The sequence below is a fragment of the Pungitius pungitius genome, chromosome 4, assembly GCF_949316345.1.
Source record: "Pungitius pungitius chromosome 4, fPunPun2.1, whole genome shotgun sequence".
NCBI classification, from domain to species: Eukaryota; Metazoa; Chordata; class Actinopteri; order Perciformes; family Gasterosteidae; genus Pungitius; species Pungitius pungitius.
Genome location: NC_084903.1, coordinates 17791974 through 17817976, shown reverse-complemented (window position 1 = coordinate 17817976; position 26003 = coordinate 17791974). Strand labels below are relative to the sequence as shown.

The 26003-nt window shown below is 42.4% G+C and overlaps 3 protein-coding genes across 4 annotated transcripts; 1 reads left to right on the top strand and 2 right to left on the bottom strand.

The window, feature by feature from the left end:
• Positions 1 to 735: 735 nt before the first annotated feature.
• Positions 736 to 5186, bottom strand: LOC119196071 (isocitrate dehydrogenase [NADP], mitochondrial-like). The gene is made up of 11 exons (XM_037451480.2): positions 4954 to 5186; positions 4088 to 4179; positions 3807 to 3972; positions 3443 to 3603; positions 3202 to 3345; positions 2972 to 3108; positions 2670 to 2821; positions 2466 to 2578; positions 1870 to 1967; positions 1694 to 1786; positions 736 to 1553 (listed from the first exon to the last, which is right to left on the bottom strand). The coding sequence occupies exons 1-11, from the start codon at positions 5066 to 5068 to the stop codon at positions 1469 to 1471; spliced, it is 1356 nt and encodes a 451-aa protein (XP_037307377.1). The 5' UTR covers positions 5069 to 5186; the 3' UTR covers positions 736 to 1468.
• Positions 5187 to 6004: 818 nt separating this feature from the next.
• tmed3 (transmembrane p24 trafficking protein 3) lies at positions 6005 to 8406 on the bottom strand. The gene is made up of 3 exons (XM_037451493.2): positions 8073 to 8406; positions 7641 to 7886; positions 6005 to 6995 (listed from the first exon to the last, which is right to left on the bottom strand). The coding sequence occupies exons 1-3, from the start codon at positions 8214 to 8216 to the stop codon at positions 6762 to 6764; spliced, it is 624 nt and encodes a 207-aa protein (XP_037307390.1). The 5' UTR covers positions 8217 to 8406; the 3' UTR covers positions 6005 to 6761.
• Positions 8407 to 8761: 355 nt separating this feature from the next.
• On the top strand, positions 8762 to 12233 carry si:ch211-107o10.3 (uncharacterized protein LOC407663 homolog). 2 transcript variants are annotated; one of them, XM_037452721.2, is made up of 7 exons: positions 8762 to 9006; positions 9373 to 9513; positions 9708 to 9899; positions 10076 to 10237; positions 10401 to 10517; positions 10766 to 10970; positions 11119 to 12233. In XM_037452721.2, the coding sequence occupies exons 1-7, from the start codon at positions 8931 to 8933 to the stop codon at positions 11213 to 11215; spliced, it is 990 nt and encodes a 329-aa protein (XP_037308618.2). In that variant the 5' UTR covers positions 8762 to 8930; the 3' UTR covers positions 11216 to 12233. The 2 variants fall into 2 exon arrangements, with proteins under 2 accessions (XP_037308618.2, XP_037308619.2); XM_037452722.2 differs by lacking the exon at positions 8762 to 9006 and adding an exon at positions 9072 to 9089.
• Positions 12234 to 26003: the final 13770 nt, after the last annotated feature.

Sequence of the window (26003 nt, the reverse complement as noted above, 5' to 3'; positions counted from 1 at the left end):
TGGAGACTTGTGTTTTTAATCTGTCTTTTTTTTTTTTTGTGGAGGGGATAATCTTTGGTTATTTTTAGCCGTGCTGATGGCGCTAGGGATGTCGATCGGAAATTAAACCGGTGACTAACGAGAACCCGTGGAGGAAAATGAAGGGATTTGGACTACTTCAGCAAGACGGCCAGTAACAACATCATGCAGCAACGTTCATATGAATGTCATCCCTTATTTCCATCTCGTGGATATTTGAGAGCTGCAGTTGGTTCGACTACTGGTACTTTAAAACCAAACCGTTAGAGATTGCAAAAAAAAATGAGCTGTTTTGGGAAGTGAGTTGTTACTTTTGGGTAATATCTGTGGTCTCGGACGACTCGGCCCCCTCCAGGTGGGACCCACCCGCTGTACCCACGGATTGGTTCTCAGCTGTTTCATGGATGCTTTTGTGCTTCGCAGCAATTGTTCCTGCCAAGGAAAGCATTTCCCAGGAGGACGGCAATAGAACAATTCAGTGATTCAGTTCCTAATTTCTGGCGAGATTTAAATGCTGTTTATTAAGAATGAACCGCAAACTAACCAGTCTTCTGTCAGTGTTTGTATGTCTTTTAATTAGATGACCAGCAGGCCAGGTGAAATCTGATTCGCATTTGCTTCTCAAAAGGTAAGTTGAAGGCTAACCCAAGTTGTGTTTTTGGGGATAACAGTGAAAACTAGATCATCGAGAATGACAGTAATCATAGTTTGAAGGTCTCTGCTGTTCTGCACTTTATTCTTAGATGAGGTTAAAGCCACCATTGCATCCATTAAGGCGGCACAATGAAGCCTTCCGCACACGACTGAGTGGCTGACCATGTCGACATCTGCTGGTGTCTTACAGCATTGACCAAACCCATTCAATCTGGCTCAACGCTGACCACTGGTGACACAGATTCGTTCCATTCTGACATCTCCAAAAACTGAAAAATATTTTAATAAGCTGAAGCAAAAATTCTCTGTCACCTTACATTTAATCAAATCCCCTCAATCTGTTCAACCAATCCAAGTGGCGGGTCATCATAGAACATTCATCTAACCTCCCACATAATAATTGCATTTTGTTTCGTTAGGGTTAACAGCACTGAAAAGTATTACAGATGAAGATAAGGACTGAATGACGTGTTACACTGGATGTTTTTGACTCACCATTTATTTTTTTTATATTCATGCTGATGGTGCAAAACATATTATTGTACAATCTGTTCCCTCATGATACCCTCTAATTAAATGAGAAGGTATTTTCAGGGAACGTCTTGTTAAAATCAATTAATAACGATTCGTACAGTGGTACCTTTTAATTGCACCGCATGGCATGAGCAGTGTGAGTGAACTGTACAAAAATGTCAAGTAAAGTTGTTTCCTTCAAAACATAATTCAAAGATTTATAGAAACAAAGGATAAAAAGTGTTTACAATCTACGTCGGCAGGTGTGTCCTCCTATTACTTTTCATTTATTCAGAACTTTGTCCAACTTGGTCTTGATAGCGTCAAGGAAGTCCAATGTGTTCACATAATGTTCATCCAGCTTGCAGCTGCAAGACAAGTGCAGAGGTTTAATTTGTAATGAATTCTAACATCTGTTAAAACATTGGTAAAGGTTGCAGACCAACCTTTACCAATGTTTTAATACACAAACTTAGTATTACGGAGGGATCTAATAATGGGAACTCACTTGGCCAAGCCGTGGATGCAGCCTGCAAGGTCCTTGGTCATCACACCATTTTCCACAGTGGTCACACAGACTTGTTCTAACGTCTGGCAGAACCTGCACAGCCAAACGGCAGAGTGACACATTATCGCGCTGTGAAACGAGCTGCAGGGGTATATCACGTCAGAAAAAAAACACACTTTATCAAATCAGGATTTCCATCCAGTTTGCCTCTGTGCTCCAGTCCTCTGGTCCAAGCGAAGATGCTCGCGATGGGGTTGGTGCTGGTTGGTCTCCCCTGCACCGCGAGGACAGAGTCGGGTTTAGTTACAGAAAGCGTCAACGTGCCTTGTGTTTGCTTTTTCAGGTTCATTCATGCTCTGTTTGATTCTAAAGAAACTGCCACATTATCTGCACCAGCATAAACTATTAATGACATTGATCACCTTTGCTGAAAATATCACAAAATAACTTTACCTGTTTCCGCTCATCTGACAGAAAAGCTCTTGAAATGTAAAACAATTTGATTTGATAGTGTCAACGCCTTTAAACTTGAATTGAACAACCACATTGGCTCAATTTCCACTTATTTATTTAACATTGAAATGTATTAATGCCCACTTTCACCCAACGGAGTGAAATTGCAATGACTCAATTAACACTTGCAATTGAATACTGATAATATTTATTTTTTTAAAGAATCATTTTTAATTACAACCGTTGTTCTAAATCTAACTTTGAACCTTAGTCCCAGCCTTGAATGAGTCCTACAGCCCCGCCGCCCGGCGGTTCTCACCTTTTGGTGCTCGCGGTAGTGCCGGGTCACCGTGCCGTGGGCAGCCTCGGCCTCGAGGGTCTTTCCGTCAGGGCACACCAGCACGGATGTCATGAGGCCTAGAGATCCAAAACCTGGACACAACCCGAGACAAACCGTACGTTGCCTTCGCCGAGCAAGCAGGGCAATAAAACAGCGCTCACCCAAAAGGGAAGGTGCACTGACCCTGAGCCAGAATGTCCGACTGCACGTCTCCATCGTAATTCTTGCAGGCCCAAACAAACCCTCCGGAAGACTTGAGGACCTGGGCCACCATGTCGTCAATGAGACGGTGCTCGTACCAGATCTTCAGCTTGTCGAACTCGGGCTTGTACTCCCTGAAAAAGACGTCATAATGCTCAGGTCTACGTGTCAGAGGGACACCCGTGGACTCGACCATCACACATGAAAATCGGCGACACAGTTTGAAATAGAAAAGAGTCAGTTCCTCGGGCGACGTCATAGAACAACCCAGTGTTAGGTCTTACCGCTCGTAGATGTCCTGGAAGATGTCTTTGAAGCGCCCGTCGTAGGCCTTGAGGATGGTGTTCTTGGTGCTCATGTACAGAGGCCATCTTTTCTGGATGGCATACTGGAAGCAGCTGTGAGCAAATCCGGTGATGGACTGTGAAAATGAATAATATATTAAAAAGGTAGAGATTTGAATCATGAAGAATGATTTTCATGTAAATAAACACAAGAGCAAGCCCTTCCTTACCTCATCAGTGTTGTACATTCCCATCCCACAGCCCCCGGCTGGAAAATCATACACCTCCCACTCCTTCTGCTCGCTTCCATCGCTCGGGGCAAACACCATCTTGAACTTGCCAGGCTGGTCGACAACAAAGTCTGTGGCCCTGTACTGTGAGATTCACCATCAAACGGGCCGTGACACTGTTCCTTGGTCAGGTGCTTACGGTTCTTTTGCAAAGAGCCCAACGCACATTTGCACGTCTTACCTGGTCGCCAAAAGCGTGTCTGCCGATTGTTATGCCTTGTGTCCATCCGGGAACCAGACGAGGGATGTTTCTGCAGAGGATCGGCTCGCGGAAAACGGTGCCTCCCAAGATGTTCCTAATGGTTCCATTGGGACTTTTCCACATCTTCTTTAGCTTAAACTCTGGTAAAAAAAAGAAGTTTTTACCATATAAAAACCCAATCAAATAATGAACTCCTGCAGAACCAATAAAAAGGTATTATGACATGTATTCTGATTAATTGATTATTTATATATATATATATATATATATATATATAATTACATATATGATGTATTATTGAAAAGACTAGACAATAGAAACCAACACAATGCCTTAAACTGACCCTCGACCCGGTCCTCGTCCGGCGTGATGGTGGCACACTTCACAGCCACGTTGTATTTCTTAGTCGCCACGGCCGAGTCGATGGTGACCTGGTCGTCTGTTTGGTCCCGGTAGGGCAGACCGAGGTCAAAGTACTTCAGCTCAACGTCCACATGTGGCAGGATGAGCTGCACGGGAAGAGATGCAGAAGTTTTATTTGGAATCAGGACAACAGCACTGAAGTGCAACCACTGAAGCCATTTGAGTATTCTCTCAACTGAAGAACGCCAACATTCGATTTACCTTCTCTTTGATGAACTCCCATATGATGCGAGTCATCTCATCGCCGTCCATCTCCACCACCGGTTGGGCCGCCTTGATGCGCCTTGTGGCATCTGAAAAGTTTGGCTATTAGCGAAGTTACAAAGAAATGTTTCAACTACCATTATTTTGATCTAAACAGTCAGTGAATCAACATAGACTTGTTGTTTGGTCAAATCAAACAAAATAATTTCTTGAAATGGCGTCACTGAATAAACACATTCAGATGTTATGTTGCCTCTCAGTCAATACTGCTGCTTTGGTTGTTGTGTCCGGGGGAGAATATCTCCTGTGCCCTGCTGACCTGTGACACGGTGTGATCACCCGACAGCAAACACACCTGCTTTTGGTTTCATGGCCCTTTTTATTACTTCATGCTACTGAAGTTATGCAGTTACTAAACAACCTGCACGGCATCGTGATACGGAGATTATACGACTGCTTTAATTGCAGCTTTTACCTGGCAAGCCTTCTTTTTTATTTTTATTTTTTTATCTCCCACACATAAAGCTCCTTTGTGTTTGCAGTGCACAGTTTATGTTGTAGCCCAACTGCATCAAAGGCTCAAAGGCTGTGAGGTTTTTACAACTAACGATTTAATCTCTCATTCACCACGACCCAGCTCTTATTATTTAGTTTTAACTTTCTGTCCTGCCTTGAGTTTTGCATTTCTTTTGCAACGGTTTTGTTTTCGGGATCTCATGTAGGCCTAATGTAATGATTCAGGAGGTGACACTCTGTCCATCAGCCGGACACCAGTGTCCATTTCAGAGCACGTCATTAAACACTGACGCTCCATCGAACCCCCCCACAAATGAGTGAAAAATGTTAGTCGACGGCTGACTCACGGTTCCTCCGTTGCTGTCGACGGAAGCAGACGGCGGCCGGTGAGAGCACAGCGGGGGGTCGGCACCGTGCGGCGGCGGAGGCTGCTGACGTCAGAGCTTTGAGGTAACCCGACATGGTGACGAACTCGCCGGAACGGAGTACTCCTTTGCTTACGGGGTGGGCGACGGACAGGTGAAGTCCGCAAGCTGGCCCGGGACGCAAGTGTTAACACGTAACACACACGTCGGCTTGGAAAGAGCCCGCTTCGCCCTGATTGGCCGGCCAACGCGGCTCCGGGGCCAATCAGGGCGAAGTACGCGCCTTGAATGAGCCGTAGGTCGATTTTATTTTGGGTTCAAGTTCGCTTCAATTCGTCTCCCTCTTGGGGACTCATCCTGACAGGAGCTGAGGCAAGTGGACCGTGGGAGTGGGGTCTTTTCTCACATTGTCGGTGGAGGCTGAAGAAGCGTACTTTAATATTTGACTTGGGTAAAACTAGCAATGCCAGAGCATAGACGGACCCCCTTAACAAATGAAAGTGAAAGCATTCCAGATGTTTCTCAGGTAAAGTAGTCTACTAGACAACCTTTATACTAGAATACTTCAAATACCGCAAGCCAGTGCATCTTTATTTAATTTCAGATATCAGATCTTGAGATTAATAGTTGTATCTTAATCGCTTATATTATTATATATTATTAATTTGCAAAGTAAATATAATCTTTAATTATACTAAATGTGAAATAAACTAAAAAGAGCGTTGATTGTCACACATTGTACACCACAGCACACAGTGAAACTTGGACACCTATTCGATGTCGCAGCAGGAAAGATATTTCTATCTTGGGACAAATGTTCTTTACAAGTTTTTAATCGTGTTGGATGGGGCACAATGATGTGAGATACTTATGTTAGTGTTTTCTGAAGTAAATGTTTAATCGAAGAAACACTAATACTTGAAGAAACACTTGTGACCCTGGATATAAGTTGGCACCTCCATGGACATTTTACCAGAGAATAAGACAATTTCTTAAAATACAACTAATAATATGGTTTCATCTTTGCCAAAAACATCTTTCTTCCCAATTTTATTAAATCTGCCGACTAATTTTACAGAGACCGATAAACCAGAAGGACAGCAAACATTTTTTTTTGTTGAAAAAGAAAAGCCACAATAAGTGGGTCACTTAGTAGTGTCCATTAAACATATCTATTTATGAAACAAGGATTTGTAAGGGTGAAAACTGAAGTACATTCAATCAGCAACCGTTTGTACGTAACAGACCAATTAACAAAAAAACGTAAACTTTTCATTTGGTAGGAAATTAAACAAATGGCACTTTATGAGACACAATAAGGGAGACATAGCTATTACATTTTATATTTTTGCATACATAAATTAAACATAAAAACAGTACAACATACATTCAGCAACAACCAATTTGCCAAAAAATCTTTTGTAATTCGTAAGTAACCAATATAACCCAAAGCTGTCCTAATTACTCACAGACATATCCAACTAAACTTGCTTTGTGTAAACATAATAAATAATGTCTGCAAGGCATCAATCTCAATGTCAAGTACAAGAGTTGTTTCTTTTCAAAACAGCTTCGTAAGAACAAATCAGGATGGATGAAAAGGGAACCCACAAGTTTTGTATGAAACTTGGTGGGGAAGATTAAAAAAAAGGTTCTCCCCAAACTCTCCCTTTTAACGAATGGGTCTGCTGAAAATACGGAGAGCCGTGTGCTAATCCCCAAGCGCACTTATGTGTTCACATTGACGAGCTTCCGCCTTTCTCTCTGAGGGCACATCAAGAAAACAGAACTTAGGTGGTGGCGGCAACAGAGCCTTTCTTCTCGCTGAAGAAGCTCCTGAGCATCATGACTTGACCGACGCCGATGACAAACAGCAGAACGGTTTCTCCGATGGACCAGTAGGTCACCCGCAGGTGGAGGTGCTCGGCACTCGTGCGGTCGTGGGCCTCTCTCAGCCTGTACCACGTCTGTGAGTCGGCCACCACCTTCAGCACCTCATGAATGGAGACGCAAGACGACTCCATCTGAAAGAGGGAGAAAGATCAACGCGGATGAATGAAGTGGCCGCGTGAACAGGAGGGGGAGGGAGGGGGTCTGCCTGCAACAGTTATGAAAATGTTGTTTGCGTCCAGTTTGAGTTATCAAATTTAAAGCGCTGAAAAGGGGTAGTAAACAAACATGGGTGAACGGCAACACAGCAATGTCCCTCAGGATAAATTGTCTTTTTACTGAAGTTAAAGCAGCTCTGGCTCCACCTGGTGGACTACTAACTACAATGTACCAGCAAAGGGTTTACCATAGTCTAAACAGCTGATTAGTTTTTTTTTTTAGGTTGGACTAACTAATCTGCAAATAATGTTTTCCCCCTCAGTGTCTCTTTGACTTGGCTCATACTCTAAATGTGGATGTTTGGATTGTAGTTTTCTTCTTCTCTGTATGTTTTTTGTGTGCTTGCCTAGCAGGAAGTAGTTGCAAGTGTTCAGGAAATAAGACTCATGCAGTATCATCAGCAAAGCGGCAGGAAACATTTCTGCCTTAAAGAGAGTTGCGTGGTTTTGTACGTGCACCTTAACGCCCCCCTCTCTCACACACACACACAGTGGAATTAACCCAAATGACCGCCTCTTTGAAGGATTTCCACCGCAGCAGGCCCTGGTCGTCAGGCTTACCTGAGTCAGCGGTGAGGTTCCACCCATGGTCTCAATGAGAGGTTTCTCGTCTCCGTGGCGGAAATCCAGGTACACGGTTTTGTGCGTGTAGGTGGAGAACTCGTTGCCGAAGCAGACCTTGTAGACTCCCGACATGGTGGCGGTGTGAGAGAAGCTGTCATACTGCTTCTTCTTCTCATTGTACAACACGTTGTTTTGAGGGTCGGTAACGAAGCAGTCCACGTCATAGTTGCCTCCTGCTATGACCTAAAAGAAAAGAAAAACACTGATGAAATACCCACGAGAGGTTTGTGATGAAAGGGAATGAGTTGCATTTGAAATGAAGAACTACAACGACCGACACACCAAATTACAAGCTTAAAATATGTTCTATGTCTAGTTGAGTATCTTGTCCACGTTTGGAAAGGGACGAGGCTTTTCAGTGTAACTTACTTGGAAGTCCATTTCAAACTTCACGTCTTTCTGAATATCCTCGTAAAAACATTGCTTTTCGTTGTCGGAGAGCTCGAAGGTGAGCTCGGTCCCAAACGCCACAAACACATGCAGCAGCAGACAGCTCAGTCCCAGGAACAACATCGTGAGATAGAAGCGTAATAGATGTGTAGCGGCTGGTGTATATGCGATATGTTAGCAGCAGAAAAAGAGTTGTAGCTCTGACGTGGCACGAGCACGAAGAACTTCCGGGTCAAGTTTTTTAGGTCAAGTACATTTGAATGGCCCGGTGTTATCAAACTATTGTAAAAAAAAAAAGACACACTGTGATTATTCATGTGAGTAAATCAGTTTTTAAACCAGTTGAGGCCCCAAAACGACACATGTTTCTATGTACACTGCGCTCGGTGCTGTTTATCTAATCCAATCAGAGCACCAACTGTCGTGAAGTTTAGTTTTCAAAATAAGTCAGCACGCACATTATTAAAAAAAACTATTTTCTCAATCAAGATACCTCAAAACCTGACCACTACGGGTGAAGATTTGCTTTCTTACAGCCTCTTTCTTTATCTTCATTGTGAACAGAGGCCAAGCAGCAACAGCTTATATGTCAAACAGTTGCCAAGACAACTGAAGTAAACAGTGAACAAGAGTCTTATTGCGAAAATCCCAATGGTGCAGCCCACGCCTCCACTTCCGGAAAGATAGTTTTCTTCAGTAAGCACTTTGATCGTATCAGATGTTGTTCCATCTGAGGAGGACCGCGGTGTTTTGCTAAACGTGACAATTGTTTTACCATCAATTGGTGATAGTAAGCTTTTAAATTATTGAAGTTGGTCATTTTTAACAGGCAAAAATATGCAAAACTACGTAGAGACAATCGGGCACTTCGCAGAGACGCACGCGACCATTCTCACTGCTACTTTTATTACAGGTAAATACATTATGTTACCATAAGGATTTTGTTATCTTAAATGTCAGAGCAAGGGCAAGTGATCGAAACTACCAACTGATAACGTGAGTAATCGTATAACCCATGATTCAGGCAGAAGAACCAGTTTATTCTATCCTGACACAGGCACTATTTAAAGTGATATAACGTCAGATCTTATAAACAGCTTAGTGAACTATTTCACAAACACAGACAATATAATACTATTGTCATAACTGTATAAATAGGTCAATTGTAATCCATTTGGATGTCAACTTTTCTCTTAAACAACAAAGCATTCATTTATTCTCTAGAGATAATAAATAAATAAAAGATCCATAGAGTAAATTACATGTGTTCTTCTGTCAGGGGCAGGCATACTGGCCTTGCGCAAGTGGCTGGCTGGGGGAGTGTGTTGGAGCAAGGTCAGACTGGACGGGAAAACAGTGCTGATCACAGGAGCCAACACTGGCATTGGGAAGGAGACGGCCCTGGATATGGCCAAGCGAGGTAACACCTTCACCTTCTATGAAGATGTTATTATTTGTTTGTTGTTTTTCTCTTTTTGTGCAGCATTATGTCACTCTCTTTAGATTGGCTCTGGATTCATCAAAATTCCCAGTCACCTTGAAGACTAATTCATCGCTACACCCACTGTTCCTGTTGAACTCTAACACACTGACACTCCTCCTTATTGTGTCAAGGAGCAAGAGTGATCCTGGCCTGCAGAGACATGACCAGAGCCCGCATGGCAGCCGACGAGATCCGACAGCAGAGTGGAAACGGCAACGTGGTGGTGAAGAAGCTGGACCTCGCCTCGCTGCAGTCTGTCAGAGACCTGGCCAAAGATGTCCAGGCGAATGAGGATCGTTTGGACATCCTCATCAACAATGCAGGTATTTTGAATTCACTGTATGGAGAGTAATACAATACCAACACATAGAGAGGCGGCTGAATAAGTTCAAATTATTCGAAGCAAGTGAAAGTGGAATAAAACAGCATCCTATAAGGTGGACAAAAAGTGTCTTCAGGTTGTAAATAATTTTTTTTACGTTTATCTGTTGACTTTTAGGTATTATGATGTGTCCTAAGTGGAAGACGGAGGATGGCTTTGAAATGCAGTTTGGTGTCAACCACTTGGGACATTTTCTCCTCACCAACTGCCTTCTTGACCTGATGAAGAAGTCCACTCCAAGTCGCATTGTCATCGTCTCCAGCCTGGCGCACGAGAAAGGTACAGACGATACTTTGCCATCTTTGTTCATGAAATTTACTTCATAGTGACAATTGTATCTCGGACATTTTACTCAACAATGGAATATTACATTTTGGTAAGTAACAACAACTTACATGTCAGTCATTTCTGGTTAAGGACAAAATCGGATTGTTTCTTACAGGCAGCATACACTTTGATGACATCAACCTTGATAAAGACTACAGTCGCCATGACAGCTACAGGCAAAGCAAGCTGGCCAATGTGCTCTTCTGCAGAGAACTGGCTTCCAGACTGAAGGGTAAGGTCCAGTGTTTCATATATTCAGAATATATGTTGAGTTATTATTGATCAGATATAGGATTAAGTTGATGGGAGTGAAGTCACCTGACCATATCTCAGTGCTTTATTTTCCTAACTTAACTTAAAGTCTGACTTATTCATGTCAGTTTCTTTTGTTTTAGCTCTGGCCTTCCTCTTTTAAATAATGGCCTTAGGATGACCTTTTGGTGTTTCATGCATGGACTGGTTCTCTCTCTCTCTCATCAGACACCGGTGTGACGGTGTACAGTCTCCACCCTGGTGTCATCCGCACCGAGTTAGGCCGCCACTTGTTCCCTACTTTAGCTCTGTGGCAGAGGATGATACTCAAGCCTTTCCTCATGCTGATCAAAAGTCCCTCTGCCGGAGCCCAGACCAGCATCTACTGTGCCGTGGACGAGAGCCAGGCAAACTGCAGTGGCCTCTACTACAGGCAAGCACATGCCCGTTTCTCCACCAGCTGAACAATTGCAGATTGTGCCAATTAAACCATAATTCATGGCTATTACCAACTGTACTTGATCAGAACGCTGTATCAGACTCTTATTGATCTGCTCTCTCTATTTCATCTCCTCATGCAGTGACTGTGCGCCCAAAAAGCCGGCACCACAGGCCCTGGATGATGCCGCAGCCAAGAAGCTGTGGGACCTCAGTGCTTCCATGGTCGGCCTAGCTTAAAGACAACAGCCTGCTCCTTCTGCTAAGCTATGTTGTTATCTAATAAGAAGGGGCATTGCATTATTAATGAATAACCCCTTTTGGGTCTGAAAGATTTGCCACCAAATTTTGCACTATTTAATCTCAAACTCCATTCAGTTGGGTGAATATTTAAACCTGAACCTATTGCTTCATCTTTATATTATGCAAATCATGCATTATTTTCTTTTAGCTTTTTGTATACCTGTCGTATGCTGCTGTGTCTTGATCAAAATAAGGTAATGCTTGCTTTTAAATAGACCAGCTTGGAAGATTGTTCAATTCCTTCCTCCTTCTTGCATATCATGTGAGCAAGACACTGAACCCCAACTTCTCCTGAAGAGCAGGCCAGCACCTTGCATGGCAGTTCCACTATCAGCAGTGTGTAGATGGGTGGCCAATGTTAAATTGCTTTGTCCACAATAGAGGCGATATATAAATGAGCATTTGATTTTTGAACATTTTAATTTCATTCATTTGGAATACTAAAATGTCAACTTTCCCAAAGGAATTTTAAGACTTCAAACTATAGTACAGTATAGTATAGTACTTTTTATCATCAAATGTATTGCATCATTAAAAAAATCCTGTTATGCAGTATTACATTTTCCCTGAGAACTACAAGGAAAGCTAGATGGCAGCCTATTTGCGTACAGTTTGAACCGTTAGAGAGTTGAATCATTGAAGTGTTACATTAAGGCTCGGAGGAAAAAAAATTGTTGTCCTTGAGAAGGTTGAGAGGGAGTGGACACCTCAGGGGACAGCAGGTAGGAAGCAGCCAGTTGATCCAGAAGAATAGTCAGCTCACTGAGTGACCTGCTGTGTGCGTGTGTGTGAGTGTGTGCGTTTGTGCGCTGTTTGTTGTATCAAAGTTAGTTGCTTTCATCCTCTTCAATTGAGAATTGAAATGTTAGCATTTGTTATCCAAATAAACTCAAAAGCATACAAGTGGGAACCAGGTGTGATACCTTTTTGCAATAAATGTCTGATTAAGAATGTATTACTTTCCTCTGTTGTTTGATAGCGGGTCTAAAAATTCTTATATATATTTATGGAAGAATGATGGCAAAAAGTTGTGTTTGCAAATAGTTTGTGCATCTTGTGATTGGTGGGTGCTTCTCTAGGCTACTTATTGGAGGCTTGTTTTTTAAAAGTTTTTATAACTGATATTTGTAGGTGTGGCAATTGTGCCAGCACGTTAGTATGCATCATAAAATTTACTCCCTGAACTTTAGTTCATTAAGTCATGCTCTATCATGTCAGGGTCTAAAAACCTTTTACCTAGCTGGTTTTTATATGTAATTTTAGGATAAATGATTTCCCATGCTTCTTAACCCCTAGACACAGGAACTGTGTGTGCACAATACCTGTATTTCATTTTTATGGATCATCCTGATTACTGCAAAACACTTTGATATATGTTTTTAGAGAAGAACATAGTCTTCAGTAATCCCGCACCTGGCCAAGATGATTACTTTCCCTCATATTTTCGGGGGAAATTTGACCATGAACCAGATGTGCTTGTAGCTGCCTGAGGGCAATCTATATTGATATTCCGCTGTCTCTCATTTTACGGGACAGAAACTTTTTACTCTTTCCAGTCCATGGATGTAAAGTCCAACCCAATGTACCCATCGCTAAATCATCTAAAAAAAGACAAGATCATTTCAGCATTTACAAATCATAAGATGACAATGCAACAGAAATGTTAGTGTTAGTCACTTACAAACATCTGTAATAAATCTGTAATTTTCTTAGCAATATATGTAAGAAATTCCCTCAGAAAATTAAATAGTAGTAAAAGCAAACAACCAAAGCACAAAAGCTAATAAAAGCGCTCGACAGGATCAACAATTATGAATTGAGTGACTGAATTACCCGACGGCTCTCTGTCTCAGATGTCGTCTCTGTGGTGTCCGTAGGTAATGTCATGCACATGCCCTTATCAGTTCTCCGTCCAACGGATAAATAATCTATAGCTGGGCTGGAAAAGTGATAAGGAGATGTGGGCGACCAAAGTGCCACAACAACTCTAACAGTCTTTAGCAAAGTGTGATGAGGCCATCGCCATTTGCCATCGATGAGCCATGGGGAGGGGGGGGGGGGGGGGCAAAGTTTGAGTCCTGAAAGGTAAAAAAAAAAAGTCCCCGTCTGTGGACAGCGTGAAACGCCCGTCCTTTCCCCTTCAAGGTCCCAGGTGGAGCAGACGAGAACATTGCTTTTCTTCCATCGTTGGGTCGCAGAAGAGGTGTACCTGTCTCTTTTCCCACCATCCCTTCCAGCTGAAACCCTCCTCGTGTCCTCACGCGGCGAGGAGCCAGTGGGCTCCTGCACCGCTAGCCCTTCACCCTTTGACTGCTGACTAACTTTTGAGACACACCCCATTGATGAGTTTTATTTCACCGCAGCCCCGCCTGGCTCCGGGGGATTTCTCCGCTGCCATTGGTCCGCGCTCAGAATCCACCATACCTGCCCCCTGGCTCTTGTGGACTGGAGCCAAATACTTTTTTTCAGCTGTCAATCATGCGGAGATCAGCCAGTTGGATGAGAGAGGCCAGGCTTGGCGGGCGTGTTGCCCACAGGTGTGGCTGAGAAGCACATTCCAATATGCACATACCCGTCAGCTCCTGCGGTATTCGGCTGCTCCTCGGCGGTCCTCAGTCTCCCCTCTCCTCCTCACGGGGGCCCATGGAGAGGGAGAAGGAAATAGCTCCTGTTTTGGGTTGCACAAACAAGTGATTATCCACTCATGCTGTGTGTATCTTTAATTCTTTCTAAAAGCATTTCACTTTAATTTTAAGTTATGACGTGTCACTCTGGAGCAAATTGTTTTACTACATCATTGCTCACAGGTTCCATGTATGTCACTGATGACAAGGTCTTTGTAGAGATCAGTTAAAGGCTCCCTTTGAGCCTGAAGGCTGTTTGGAGTGTAAACCCATGAGAGCCATTATAAGCAACCTGTGAACTATGTGAGTAGCGATAGTAAATAAAGGCAGCACTGTGTTTTTACACATTGTGTTCCAGGAATCAGGGGCTCACACGGTCATATCTCATTTCATGATACACCCTGATATGTGGAGTCAGTTAACGCACAGGTGTAGGCAGTGGCATGTGCCCCCCCCCCCCCCCCCCAGCAGAGAACATTCGCTCATCTGTGTCTGTTTTTTTCTCCTCGTAAAGTCTTAACGAGAATGTGTGCGAGCAGGCGAGACGTGTTGTTTGCTCCGTCTGGTATGCAGGCCTCCGACTCTCTCCTCTCCTCAAGAACAGTTTCTATACGTCTGTCTTCATTTCTCCTGCTCTCCGTCCCCTCCTTCCTCTTGCCCGTGTATCCCTCGCTTTCCCATTTTCTCCCTTCGAGGGTGCAGAGACAAACGGTGCGTGCCTTCGGGCAGGTGTGGGAAGTGCCGGTTCACAGCATTCACAGGTGCAAAGCGGAGCAAGGCGGAGCAGTGCAGTGCATTACCTTTTGAACGAGTCTGTGCATGTGTTGAGCTGAATCAGAGCAACCACGGTGACTAAGCTTCAGATGCTGAACTCACAAACAGGCCTGCAACCTATTTTGGGCCCTCAGTCAACAGGAAACGGGTACATCATGTGGCTTTAATATATATTAGAGCAGCAACATCATCTGTCAAAATAATGCTGCTGCTGCTACTGACCCCATTGGTAATGATATAAGATATTTACTTGTCATAATGGTTGTGGAATCCAAATAATGTTGTTTAGTAACAAAGCGTCATAAATGCAGAAATGATTTCCATTTGAACAACTTGTGTTGTGTGCAGACTGGATATTATTGTTTGATCCACTGATAAAGATTGTTTTGCTAACATATTCCATGTGTTTTGTTGATGGGATTCTATGAACCAGAGCATTTCATTGGTGGTTGGTACATGAAAGTGTTTGCAGAACAAAATACGAATAATTAATAAATATGAAGAAAAAAAAGAGATAACCGAGAGCAGAGCAGTCAAATTGAACTATGAATGATCAGTATGAGGAGATTTTGGTACTGAAGTGGTATTGGGTAGGTTAGTAGCTATCATACCATGGCATGTGTTTAAGTTCCACAAAGAAAGACACATAAAGACGAAGGTTACCAACTTCATTTCGAGGGTAGATGTACGCTCACAAGCGTAGTAATTCAATCCACTTCTACAGATTGTACATTTACATAATGATGTAATATGTAATGCTTTATTGTCAATTATCAGAGAAGTGTTGAGTCAACTCCAATGTGATATTTAAGGTGGTCCAGGGTGCTTTTGTGTTGAATTTGCTTTTTCATGAGGTTTTTATATTCTCTACTGCCTTCATCGTTTAAGACGCATCTTAACCTTACTGTACTCGAGTGCCTACTTTATTCAGAATCCGTACTTAACATTGAACCGTCGCTACCTTTTCTACGTTAACACAAATCAAGCCTTTGTAAAAAGATGGTGGTAAAAGAGAGCGATGACGAATCGGGATCAGGACCAGTGGTGTCCGTACGAGTTCCAGGCCCGTGCTGGGAGGAGGTTTTTCAGTGAGAGGAGTTGAGGGCCCGAGGCTACGTTCTGTCACCAGGGATGAAGAGACTGTTGAATGAGCACAAAGCCAACAGAGGAGGTGCTGAGTCAGCTGTCCTCCCGGTTTAGCACACGCTGCGCTGCTCCGACCTCTTCGCCACACGGTTCCCATCAGCCCCTCACGCCAGGAGTCACAAATACATCCTTCCTGTTCAATGAGGCTAATTTCATATTCTGACTGCTTCATATACATGAAACAGACATTTAGTCTCAAAAGTCCACTATAATATTAGAATTATACATTCTAAGTTAAAACACTTTATACAAATAATACACATACTTTAAATTATAATTTTGGATTTGAAGATTTGAATTTATTGGCATCGATGGAAGAAAATCAGGCGCAAATCAGGCTTTTGAAAACTTTACCTCTGTTACCTCTAAAACGTCTTCACGTCACGAATTCTTTCATTTTTAAATAAAATTTAGTTTATTTTCTGACTGAGTTTTTGAATGAATGAGAATCTCTTGTAAAATTGTTAAATCTTTACTTTTTACTTCTGCCCCCCGGCTGGAATATACAGCCCTCTTTCCGCATGGTTTGGCATTCTGCTGTTGATGCTTTGTGATGTCTTAGCATACCATCCGGAGAGGAACGGCCGTAGCCGTCTCCGCTGCTATTGTTGGCGATTATTTAGTTGAGAGGATTTGAGTTCCTCTCGTCCGTGTGAAAGTCTGGTGCAAAGCAAACAGGCGTCTGCCTCTCTTTATCCACTTCCGGAGTTTGTGGGGGACTCGGACTCAGGGGCCACTCATGTGGACCTGAGGGGATCTGCTAAAACACCTTCTGTCCCTCACCGGGATAAGTGCGGACACATTCCTGGGTCCTCTGCTCTGCGGCTCCCACCGCTCACACGCATGTGTGTCCATGTGTGTGCATTCACACACATGGACACATGTGTGCATTCAAAGGCAATCACATGCCATTAAAAATTCTACCTGACACATTCTGAAAGCCCATAGCAGAATAATGCACTAATGAAAAAATCACTTGCTAATAAGTATTTACATGAATACGCTGAACTGACGTTGGGCTCAAACTTATTAAACAAGAGGGAACCCCAATGCAGAGCACTCAACTGCAGTCATATAACCTATACTGTAAATCTGTAAATATTCATTCACATCGTATTGTTTTCATCAGCCTCAAGCCTCTAGGCCGTTAAATGTCATGCACTCATCACACGCGATGTTAGGCTGGGCCAGGCAGCGGGGGAAGAACCCCCTGGCACGTCGAATCCTCCCCTGGAGTGGAATGTCCCTGCAAGCTTCCTCCAGCATTGCTTAAGGTTTTACATTTTATACGCATTCCAACTTCTATCTATAAATATTTGGGTTTATGTATTTGTAATTGACAACCCTATTTTTTCTATGCCAGAAAACATGTATATATATATATATATATGTTGTAAATTGTAGTTTGCCATGCTACCGTCTGGGTTGATGAAGGTATTGTCTGTTTTTAGAGAACACATAGTGACATGCCACTGTTGGGAAAGCTCAAGTTGAAATATTAACACTCAATGAACATTGCATGTTGGCTAACTGCTCCATGACTAACTAAAACTGAATAGAACAGATGTGATTAAGTCAGGAGTCTAATAATCTAATCATGCATGCTATCAGCAACTCCTGTGCTTTCCCAACAAAGCAAGTCAGCAAATTATACTCCATTTTCCTAAATTTGTTTCATTTTGGCTCATGGTGTCAAAGGTGTACACACAACCCATTTAGGACTGAGATATAAACATCACACTTCTATCCCAGAATGAAATAGAAAACGTACAATACATTTAATGACAACTTAATGACACACACATTCACACAAGGGTGATGTGAATCTCAACTCTGCAACAGCACACTGATGCTCTTCATACAAAACGCTGCAGCCTTCAGTACTTCAGATGAGCTTCTGCGTAAGATTATTCCAATAAAGTGAATCTACTCACATTTCAAAGCAATAATTTGTTTACACAACGCTTGTTTGTGTTTTTATAACAACACGAAACCCAAAAGAGATTAGAATGTCATGAACCAATGCAATATGTTTCTGTAACCATAAACAAATGCTCAACCAAAAACTGATACGGTCAGGCATGGTGGATTGTTTTGGTCCACACTGATACGGTTGTTGTCAGCAATGCCTCAAGGAGAAGGACACATAAGAAGGAGAATCCTCAAACTGAGTTGTAGGCCGGTGGAGTTATTCGGGCTCCGTCAATGATTGTTAACATTATCCTGTCAAAGGCTCATGAGATGTACCGTTATCATGTAAAACACTCTGATCCTGTCGACGGTACACATTTGATGCAAAACTACCCAAAGAGTATATTTTAGAATATGAGCTATTTGACCCAGGTAATCATTTTAACATATTGCCGTGTGCCTGTCAAAAAGACATCACATCACTTGAATCATCTTCGAGTGTGCGATGCCTTCTAGTGGGCGAAAGTGTAAATTGATACAGCAGGCTAAGATTTGGCTTTTCAGTTAAAATAAAAAAGGTGAAGAATCACTATTGGTTATCGAAGTTGTCAAAATTAAACCAACTAATTAGCAAAAGTGGGTTACACGTCTGTATTTTTGTGTTCTAGAGGCTTAAAAAGGTGCATGTTACTGTGAGCTGTGATTTGGATGATGGGTGGTTCTGCTCTGACAGATTGAGACCAGATTGAGACCACTCCCTCAACACATTGAGTCAGCCTTATTGACTATCGGATGATCTGTGTGCAGTTAAGTACAGAGCACAAATATTTTACTAATCGAACAAGTGCATTCACTTAGTAGTGTTTTTTAATTAGTGCAAACGACAAACAGAAGTTCATTCCCACCCAGTTCCAATTACACAAGCACACTTATGCTGGGATTGTGGTTCAACACAGTTTGTTACAGATTTTGGGATGCATGTGACGTGTATGGTAGTATAATGTGTTTTTTTGTGAGGGAAATGTATTTCATGACTTCTCAAACAAGCAGACGTGTAATCACATAAACAATCCACCATGCCGGAGATCCTTGCATAATGGTGACTTGAACCAGTGGGGTTGCACTTTATCAGCTGAAAGGTTGTAATTCTGTTCACATCTGATCCTTTCCCATCACTTCCAGACCACCCTCGCTCCATTTTGACAGGCTAAACAGCACTCAGTTGCCATGGACACATATCATGTGGGATTTGAAATAATGTGTCCTTGAAAACCAACCACAGCCCTCTGTTTGTCTGTGTGTGACTGTGTGACTGTTGTACCTGTGTGGAAGATGCCCCACAGAGGTGTGCTAGTGCTTCTCAAAGCGTGTGCACCCATGTGACTCATAACTTAATAACATGTGTCACCCACAGGTGAGCGTATTTTTATTCAACCTCGAGATTAAGATCTTTTTAAGAACTGGCCATGAGCACTTGATTACAATGTTACAAGAGATGTAAAATAAAGCCTGACTAAATAAGACAATTACAGATGGTGACAGACAAAGGACAACAGATACAGAATACAAACCGACATCAAATGCATTCTTTAGATTATCACGTTTTTTTTTTATCATCAATGTAAAAAAACGGTTTATTTCCAGGTAGCAAAATGAATCATCACCATGTCCCTGTGTGTGGAGGAACATCACAGTACAGCTGCACGAATGGAGGAGGAGATCGCCAACTGATGAACCTCGCCCGAGAAGCAACACCGTGGAGCTTCCAGAGCTGCCGCTGCCACTGCTGCTATTGTTGCGCTGCGCTACACCCCTGCTGTTCGCTGGAGGGTGAAATGGGATCATGGAGGGCTGCCAGCACACATCAGGACCTGGCAGTTGAAATGGCAAAGCCAGCAAACTGAGATCCAACACGTCTCTGCTGTCACTGTCCGCCCACGGACACTAGAGGGCAAGAACTGCATCTGCTTTGATAGTGGAATGAACCAACGGAAAGAAATCGACCATTTTCACTTGGCAAAGCTTTTTAAGTCCACAGTCTACATGTCAGACAGGTTGTCCAGCAGCAGGGACAATGTTGTTCAATAGGTCCCCCGTGTCCACAGGATTCAAGAGGTTAGGTTAAGTTTCTTAACCTCGCCATCTACCCTCAAATGTGCAATAAGTAAGTATCCGAAATGACAGAAATATGGCTTTGAACAGCTTTATAATCATCAGGAGACATTTAGAAAATGGGTTACAGAACAGAAAGAAAAATGTATATGATGAAAGGAATATGTGATGCCTAATTTTTCAATAATGGTTCTGCAAAATTCTATTGTATCCATTTAAGCTTGAGATGTAGACATCTGGCCAGTGGCCACCTCTGGACTCGAGGGGCAAAAGACCAAAAGGCTTCATTTTTGTTCAAAAAAAGGTAGCAATTAGAAATATTGATGAGTATTGCAAATCAACCTCTTAAAATAATCAGTTATCTTCTCACTTTTTCTTAGAATATATTATTTTAAACATTTTTTTCCCCTTCAAATTACAAAGAAGACACATATCGTTCCCTTTTTTTGTCTCCTTCAGAAAGCGACATCTTGACATTTGTGACAATCAGTGATGCCAGTAACGTGTTACCTTTTTCAGTAACGAGTAATCTAACGTGTTAGTTAGCCGGTCGGATCGTCAGCAGCAAACCCCCCTCCCCCGGTCAGCCCAGCCATCTGCCCGACTCCATTAGATAAAGAGAGTGTCGGCAAAACCAGTTGTCATTTTTTATGTTGAGGCGGCTTGTCGGCAGCTGCTGAATGTAACTAATAAAGTAACTTGTAATCTAACCTAGTTACTGTTAAAATCAAGTAATATGTAAAGTAACTAAGTTACTTTTTAAAGGAGTAATCAGTAGTGGGTAATCAGATTACTTTTTCAATGTAACAAGTGGCAACACTGGCGACAATCCTAGTACAGTGTCTATTATTGGCATTTTGTTTTGTTGGGCCTTGTTGCATTAAAGAAATTCATTTTTACAACTGAAAATTCAGGACCAATGGGTCATTCAAGTAACAATAACAAAGTATTGACTTGGTAAGAAGTTGACTCATTGATAAGCATGTATTCTGTGGTTAACCCAGAGAGTAATGGGGATGCTGTAAATGGAAAGACAGCTCACTTTTATTTAATTATGTAAGGATCCGTTTGATCTGAATTCCATTCACCTCCATTTTTTTGTGGGTTGTTTGGTTACTCATACTATGTGTATTTTGATGAAGTGCCTCTTAAACATTATGTTCTTTGCCCTTATTCCTTACCTTCCATTGTTTTTCCTTATAGATTGAACCAATGCGGCGGATTATACATTTTAGGCAGTTAACGCTTAGATTCATACCACAGACTACACTCAACTGTTTATTTTTATTAACAGGGAGCTCTAGTATAAGTAGTCATTTCTGCAAGGCACAAAACGTGTGCAAGGCAAGTTGCTGTCTTTATTTCTTTTAATTAGTTTGACATGGCAACATCTCAGATAAGAAAAGTTCTGTCAAAAAAAAGTTAAAGTCAAACGGTTATTCTTTGCCACTGAATTATGTTCTTCCTCAGCAAAATGAAAAACATGGATAATTATACATAAAGTGCTCTATATAGCTTGTTAGATTGAGATTCACAATGGAAAGTATCACCCTGAAGGAGGAGAATGATATGAAAGATTAATACAGCATGCCCCTAGAAGTAATCTAGATATAGACCCAAATGAGTTTAACTCATGCCTTGTTGAAAATAAAAACTATTTTTGCTACTCACTGACCTACTATGAATTATGTATAGCCCTACACTTATGACACAGCAAGAAGGAGGGATTTTAACAATCTGCACAGATCAGCCTAACAACCAGCCTGCAGTCATGTCGGCCTTCAGCTCTGTTCCCGTTCTAGTTCCTCAGTGTGTTCATGCACAGTTGTGCTGCAGTTGTGAAACTAATAGAGGCATACTCTGGGAGGTTTATTAGTCCCCCCCCCCCCCCCCCCCCGCCCCCCACTTCTCTCTCTCCTCGGGGCATGGCAAAGGCAACTGTGGAGAGACATTGCCACAAATAGACTCTCTAAATATGGAGGGCTTCAGTCAAGAGAGAATGCATGATCGAATTTTGGGCCTCTCCACCAAACAGCTTCTATAAAAGGAACAAGACAGAAGAGAGGCTCAACGCTTGATGACACTTTGTAATGTGTGTATGTGTTGAGTGTTTGTAGCTGAGCCTCGGTGTGGGCATGAGCCCGCTTGCAACTGTGTGTGTATCTACAATTAATGCAGCGATGTGTCCACCATAGCAGTATCTGCCATAAAGGTGTCGAGGGTGTCGCGCTTGCATGTTTGAAGATGAAATGAATATTAACGGGAAAGTGCCACGACCCATTTATCTGCATGATAATTATATTTCAATCGCCTTATTTCAACGTGATTGCTTTATTGCTCAATGTAAGACTTTTTTATTCAATTTGGGGAACTGCATTTCCATTTTTTAGCCACTTTAGAGCTCAACTTTTAGCTACAGTTTCACACCAGTAATTCCTTTAGGATTTTTTTGGTTTTGCTGACATGACCGGTGGAGCATAAGGAAGTTTAGTGATTCAATGGCATTTTGACAGTTGAACTATAGGGACCCTCTCCCTGCTGGTTCCTTGCATAGTGCTGCAATGCGCCATAATGACCTGCAGTTGACCTATGCTCTGACTTTATGTTTCACACACTGTGAGCACAGAGCATGTAGGTGGAACAAGCCCAAATCCCAGTAAAGCCTTTTGTCGACTGGTGAATCCACACCAGTGCAATCCAGACATCACATTAAAGAAGCTGGGAGTCTGTAAAAATCCGTCACATTATTTCATGTGATCCAAATTGTGACCAGTTTAAAATGCTTCCACACTGACTACATTATAATAATGAACACATGCCTCCATGAGTCAGCCCACTTCATACCACAGCCAGGACTGTGTGTGCATGTGACAGACGATGTCTGTGAGCGTACAGGTTCACGGGGAAGCTGGACCCTGACGTGTCTCCGTGCAGCCAAGTGTCACAGCAGATGTGGCCCCAAAGCCTCAGCAGTGGAGATGTGAAGATGCGACGATCCGCTTGTCAAGGAAAGTGCACTTCTCCAGCCGATGATTATGTTCTGCTTTCCATTTTATATGCCTCCAGATCTGCTACATGGCATTTGCTTGACATTAGCATACACTGTATGTTCGGGCCAGCCGTTTGACGCTGCAGTGTGCGGAGCTTGTAGGAAGGACACCTATTAGACAGAGAGGCAGATGCAGCGCCGACAGGGTCACACTGCGGAGGTTTGTGTGAAAAGGGTGGAAGACAAGGGGAGAGTGGACCGTTCCAGAGACATAAGGGGACGTGTCCAGCCATAATTTGGCTTGAAGCTCTGTGGAGTTATTGAAAAATAAATGATTTCACATTTTGCTTTTGATTTTATTTATTGGTGCAGTTTTCTTAAATGACATTTACATAACTTTTGAATTTTTTGGTTGCCTTCTTACTTTATCATGCTGGCATGATTTATCTAACCAGGCCTAAATGCAATATGCAACTGACGCTGATGGGAATGTCATTATTTCTACCAATTACTGGTGATAAACCAAAGCATTATCATATCCACTCAAAGTGATACTCAAAAAGAACAAAAGAGGTGTTGCACACACACATCTCTTTCTCGTGGTTGTGAAGCCTTCTCTCATATGCCATCTGAAATAATGACTCATTGTTTAAACAAAGGGACAGCAAGGACAGAGATCCCCGGCTTCAGCAAACTTCATTTTTCCCGTTTTACAACTCTTGTAGCTTATTATAAAATTAAAATAAAAAACAATATCAGCGTTGTCCCGCTTAGCCTCACACTACTTAGCACACACACACGTGCAATGACACGAGAGCAAGGATGTAATGAATTCTTCTTCTGCAACTTAAAGACTCTGAGTCATCTCCTTTTGTTTTTTTCTCGTATATTCTTTGTGACAGTTCAGGTGATACGTGGGAGAGAGATCTGTAGGTCGTGTTCGTCCCTTGTCTGAAGAGCGGGCTTTTGCTGAGTTGTGATGCTGCTTGGCCGGAGGATGCTGCAGCCAGGTGGTGACCCTGCATGCGGTACCTGGCACACAGCAGAGCGCACACACCAAGAGATGCCCACACTGGCCAATCTGCCGTGAGAGAGGGAGTGAGCAGTAGACACAGACACTTATACAACCACCCTGGCAAGGACTATTGAAAGCTAATTTGATAAAATAGTGGCGCGATGTCTCTCTACCTCTCAGGGAGCCGTAATCGGAGTTTCTCCTTGAAATACAACAGAGCCGGCCGTGTCTCATATAATCTCAATTGTTTCTTACTCTGAGTCATTCAAACGCAATGCGACAAGGTTCTTTGTCGGATGTCAACAGTAGCCTCTTTCTGGTCTTAAGATGCATACTCTAAATTGGCATTTAATTGACAAATGTTGTCTGAGCGTCATGGCTGCTTCCCTAATCCAGAAAGTCTTTGCATTACTTCAATGTCCTGTGGAGACTGACAGCGTCCCCAATGGGATGTGACTTGAGACAATTACTGTGGTTGAATGGTAGAAAGGCGTGAGAGGATTTGTGGTCTTTACAGTTTCATCATGAGTCTTACTGACACATTTACAAAAAACAAGTGCACACAAGACTTTTTTTGTTATCATTATAATTCATTGGCCAGTTTACATTGAAAACTGACCCCAACAAAAAGGTCACATTTCCTAATTTCTTAAACATTATTTTGGTAATGAAATATTAAAATGTATTAGTTGACACCGGCAATAAATAAAAAAAAAATTCTAATTATTTTCAATTAATCAACTAATTCAGGAAATGTCAACCTTCATGATAGAACCAACTTTGCACATGCAATATACACAGAAAATTGTTTTATGAAACAGAGAAAGCATACAAATATTAGCTGGTAAACTCTAACACCGAGCAGTTGAATATCCTGTTGGAGGAGGCCAAAACAAAGCTAAAAAGAAAAGTAAACAGGTGTCAGGTGGCCAAATGAACGAACATTTCAAGCTTTCTTGATGAATAACTGGCTTATTGATACACAGAAACCTAGAAAGCCAGGAAAGAGCGGGTTTGCCACCCCTCCGTGACCTTTGTCAAATGTCATCACCGCTCTGTCTCTCCAATCTTCCGCGTCACGTTCCATTTTATACCGTCCATAAAAGGAAGCTATGAAGATGATCTTTACTACCATTGCTAGTCAGAGAGGAGAATCAACACCTCATTACCACTCCAGTCTGAGGAGCTGATTATGGGATGGAAGCAGCCTGCCAGCAGAACTGAGCCTGGGGCGTCCCGGTGGCTCAGTCTGCTAATGGCTGCAAGGGGTTGAATTGCAGCTCATTGCGACACTGTGCATCTCACTACTTTTACTTACCTGGCAATTTTCACTGCACCTGACACCAAAAAAAGGAGAAAAAAAAAATTAAAAACCTAAGAATGGTGGCTTGTCCCCTCTCCTCTTTGATAAAAAAAAACAACAACAATAAAGCTGAATCCAGCAAACAGAGCAGTCGAATCTCACTCAATTATGCCGTGTTACCTCCCTGGATCCTTTTAATGATCCCACACAGACAAAGCACTGTGATCCCACTGTGAGACACCCTGTGATGAAATAAACCATTGTGTGTGTCCTCGCCCCAATATGGTAATCCAGGATTAATTATGGGCCAACTCTAATGAGTATCTCTCTCGCCCTCTTAGATATGTTAATGTAGCGGCAGTGGACAGCGTTCAGAGGCTTTTGTTAACTTTGTGCTCTGTAAATGAGGCAGGACAGGATAGAAAGTGACAGGGATAAAGGTTTAGTAGATGTTTTCCAATAATATCAATGCTGAAATGAAAAAAAAGTCTACACTCACTGGGTCACAGGAGTAAATTTGTAGTGCCTACAGATCAGTAGTGTGTGTACAGTAAATGTGACTCAAGGAAATCTGCTAGAAGCAGAGTTTATATCAAGAAAATGATGCTACACTGTACAAATTACAAGTAAACTCAGCGTACAAACTGACCCTGGCCTATTTGATGTGGCTTTTGACAGACATGGCTTCCTGACTCAAATGCCTAATTAGACAGTGTGAGTATGGGCCAGAGGAAGTGTGCTTTTGGGACACTTTCATTCTCTTTACTTGTCGAGTGAGCGACGAGGGAAGAGAGATGGAACTTTTTGACGGCGCAGTTGGGAGATTCTCAGCTTCGTTACACAAAGAAGAA

Excerpts from the sequence above, each read along its gene's own strand:
- LOC119196071 (XM_037451480.2), bottom strand. The coding sequence starts at position 5,068 with ATGTCGGGTTACCTCAAAGCTCTGACGTCAGCAGCCTCCGCCGCCGCA. Across the intron at positions 3,346-3,442 it reads GACACGCTTTTGGCGACCAG|TACAGGGCCACAGACTTTGT; the intron begins GTAAGACGTGCA and ends TGAATCTCACAG. Across the intron at positions 1,554-1,693 it reads TGCATCCACGGCTTGGCCAA|CTGCAAGCTGGATGAACATT; the intron begins GTGAGTTCCCAT and ends CTTGTCTTGCAG.
- tmed3 (XM_037451493.2), bottom strand. The coding sequence starts at position 8,216 with ATGTTGTTCCTGGGACTGAGCTGTCTGCTGCTGCATGTGTTTGTGGCG. Across the intron at positions 7,887-8,072 it reads AGTTTGAAATGGACTTCCAA|GTCATAGCAGGAGGCAACTA; the intron begins GTAAGTTACACT and ends CTTTTCTTTTAG. Across the intron at positions 6,996-7,640 it reads GAACCTCACCGCTGACTCAG|ATGGAGTCGTCTTGCGTCTC; the intron begins GTAAGCCTGACG and ends TCCCTCTTTCAG.
- si:ch211-107o10.3 (XM_037452721.2), top strand. The coding sequence starts at position 8,931 with ATGCAAAACTACGTAGAGACAATCGGGCACTTCGCAGAGACGCACGCG. Across the intron at positions 9,007-9,372 it reads CACTGCTACTTTTATTACAG|GGGCAGGCATACTGGCCTTG; the intron begins GTAAATACATTA and ends TTCTTCTGTCAG. Across the intron at positions 9,514-9,707 it reads CCTGGATATGGCCAAGCGAG|GAGCAAGAGTGATCCTGGCC; the intron begins GTAACACCTTCA and ends TATTGTGTCAAG.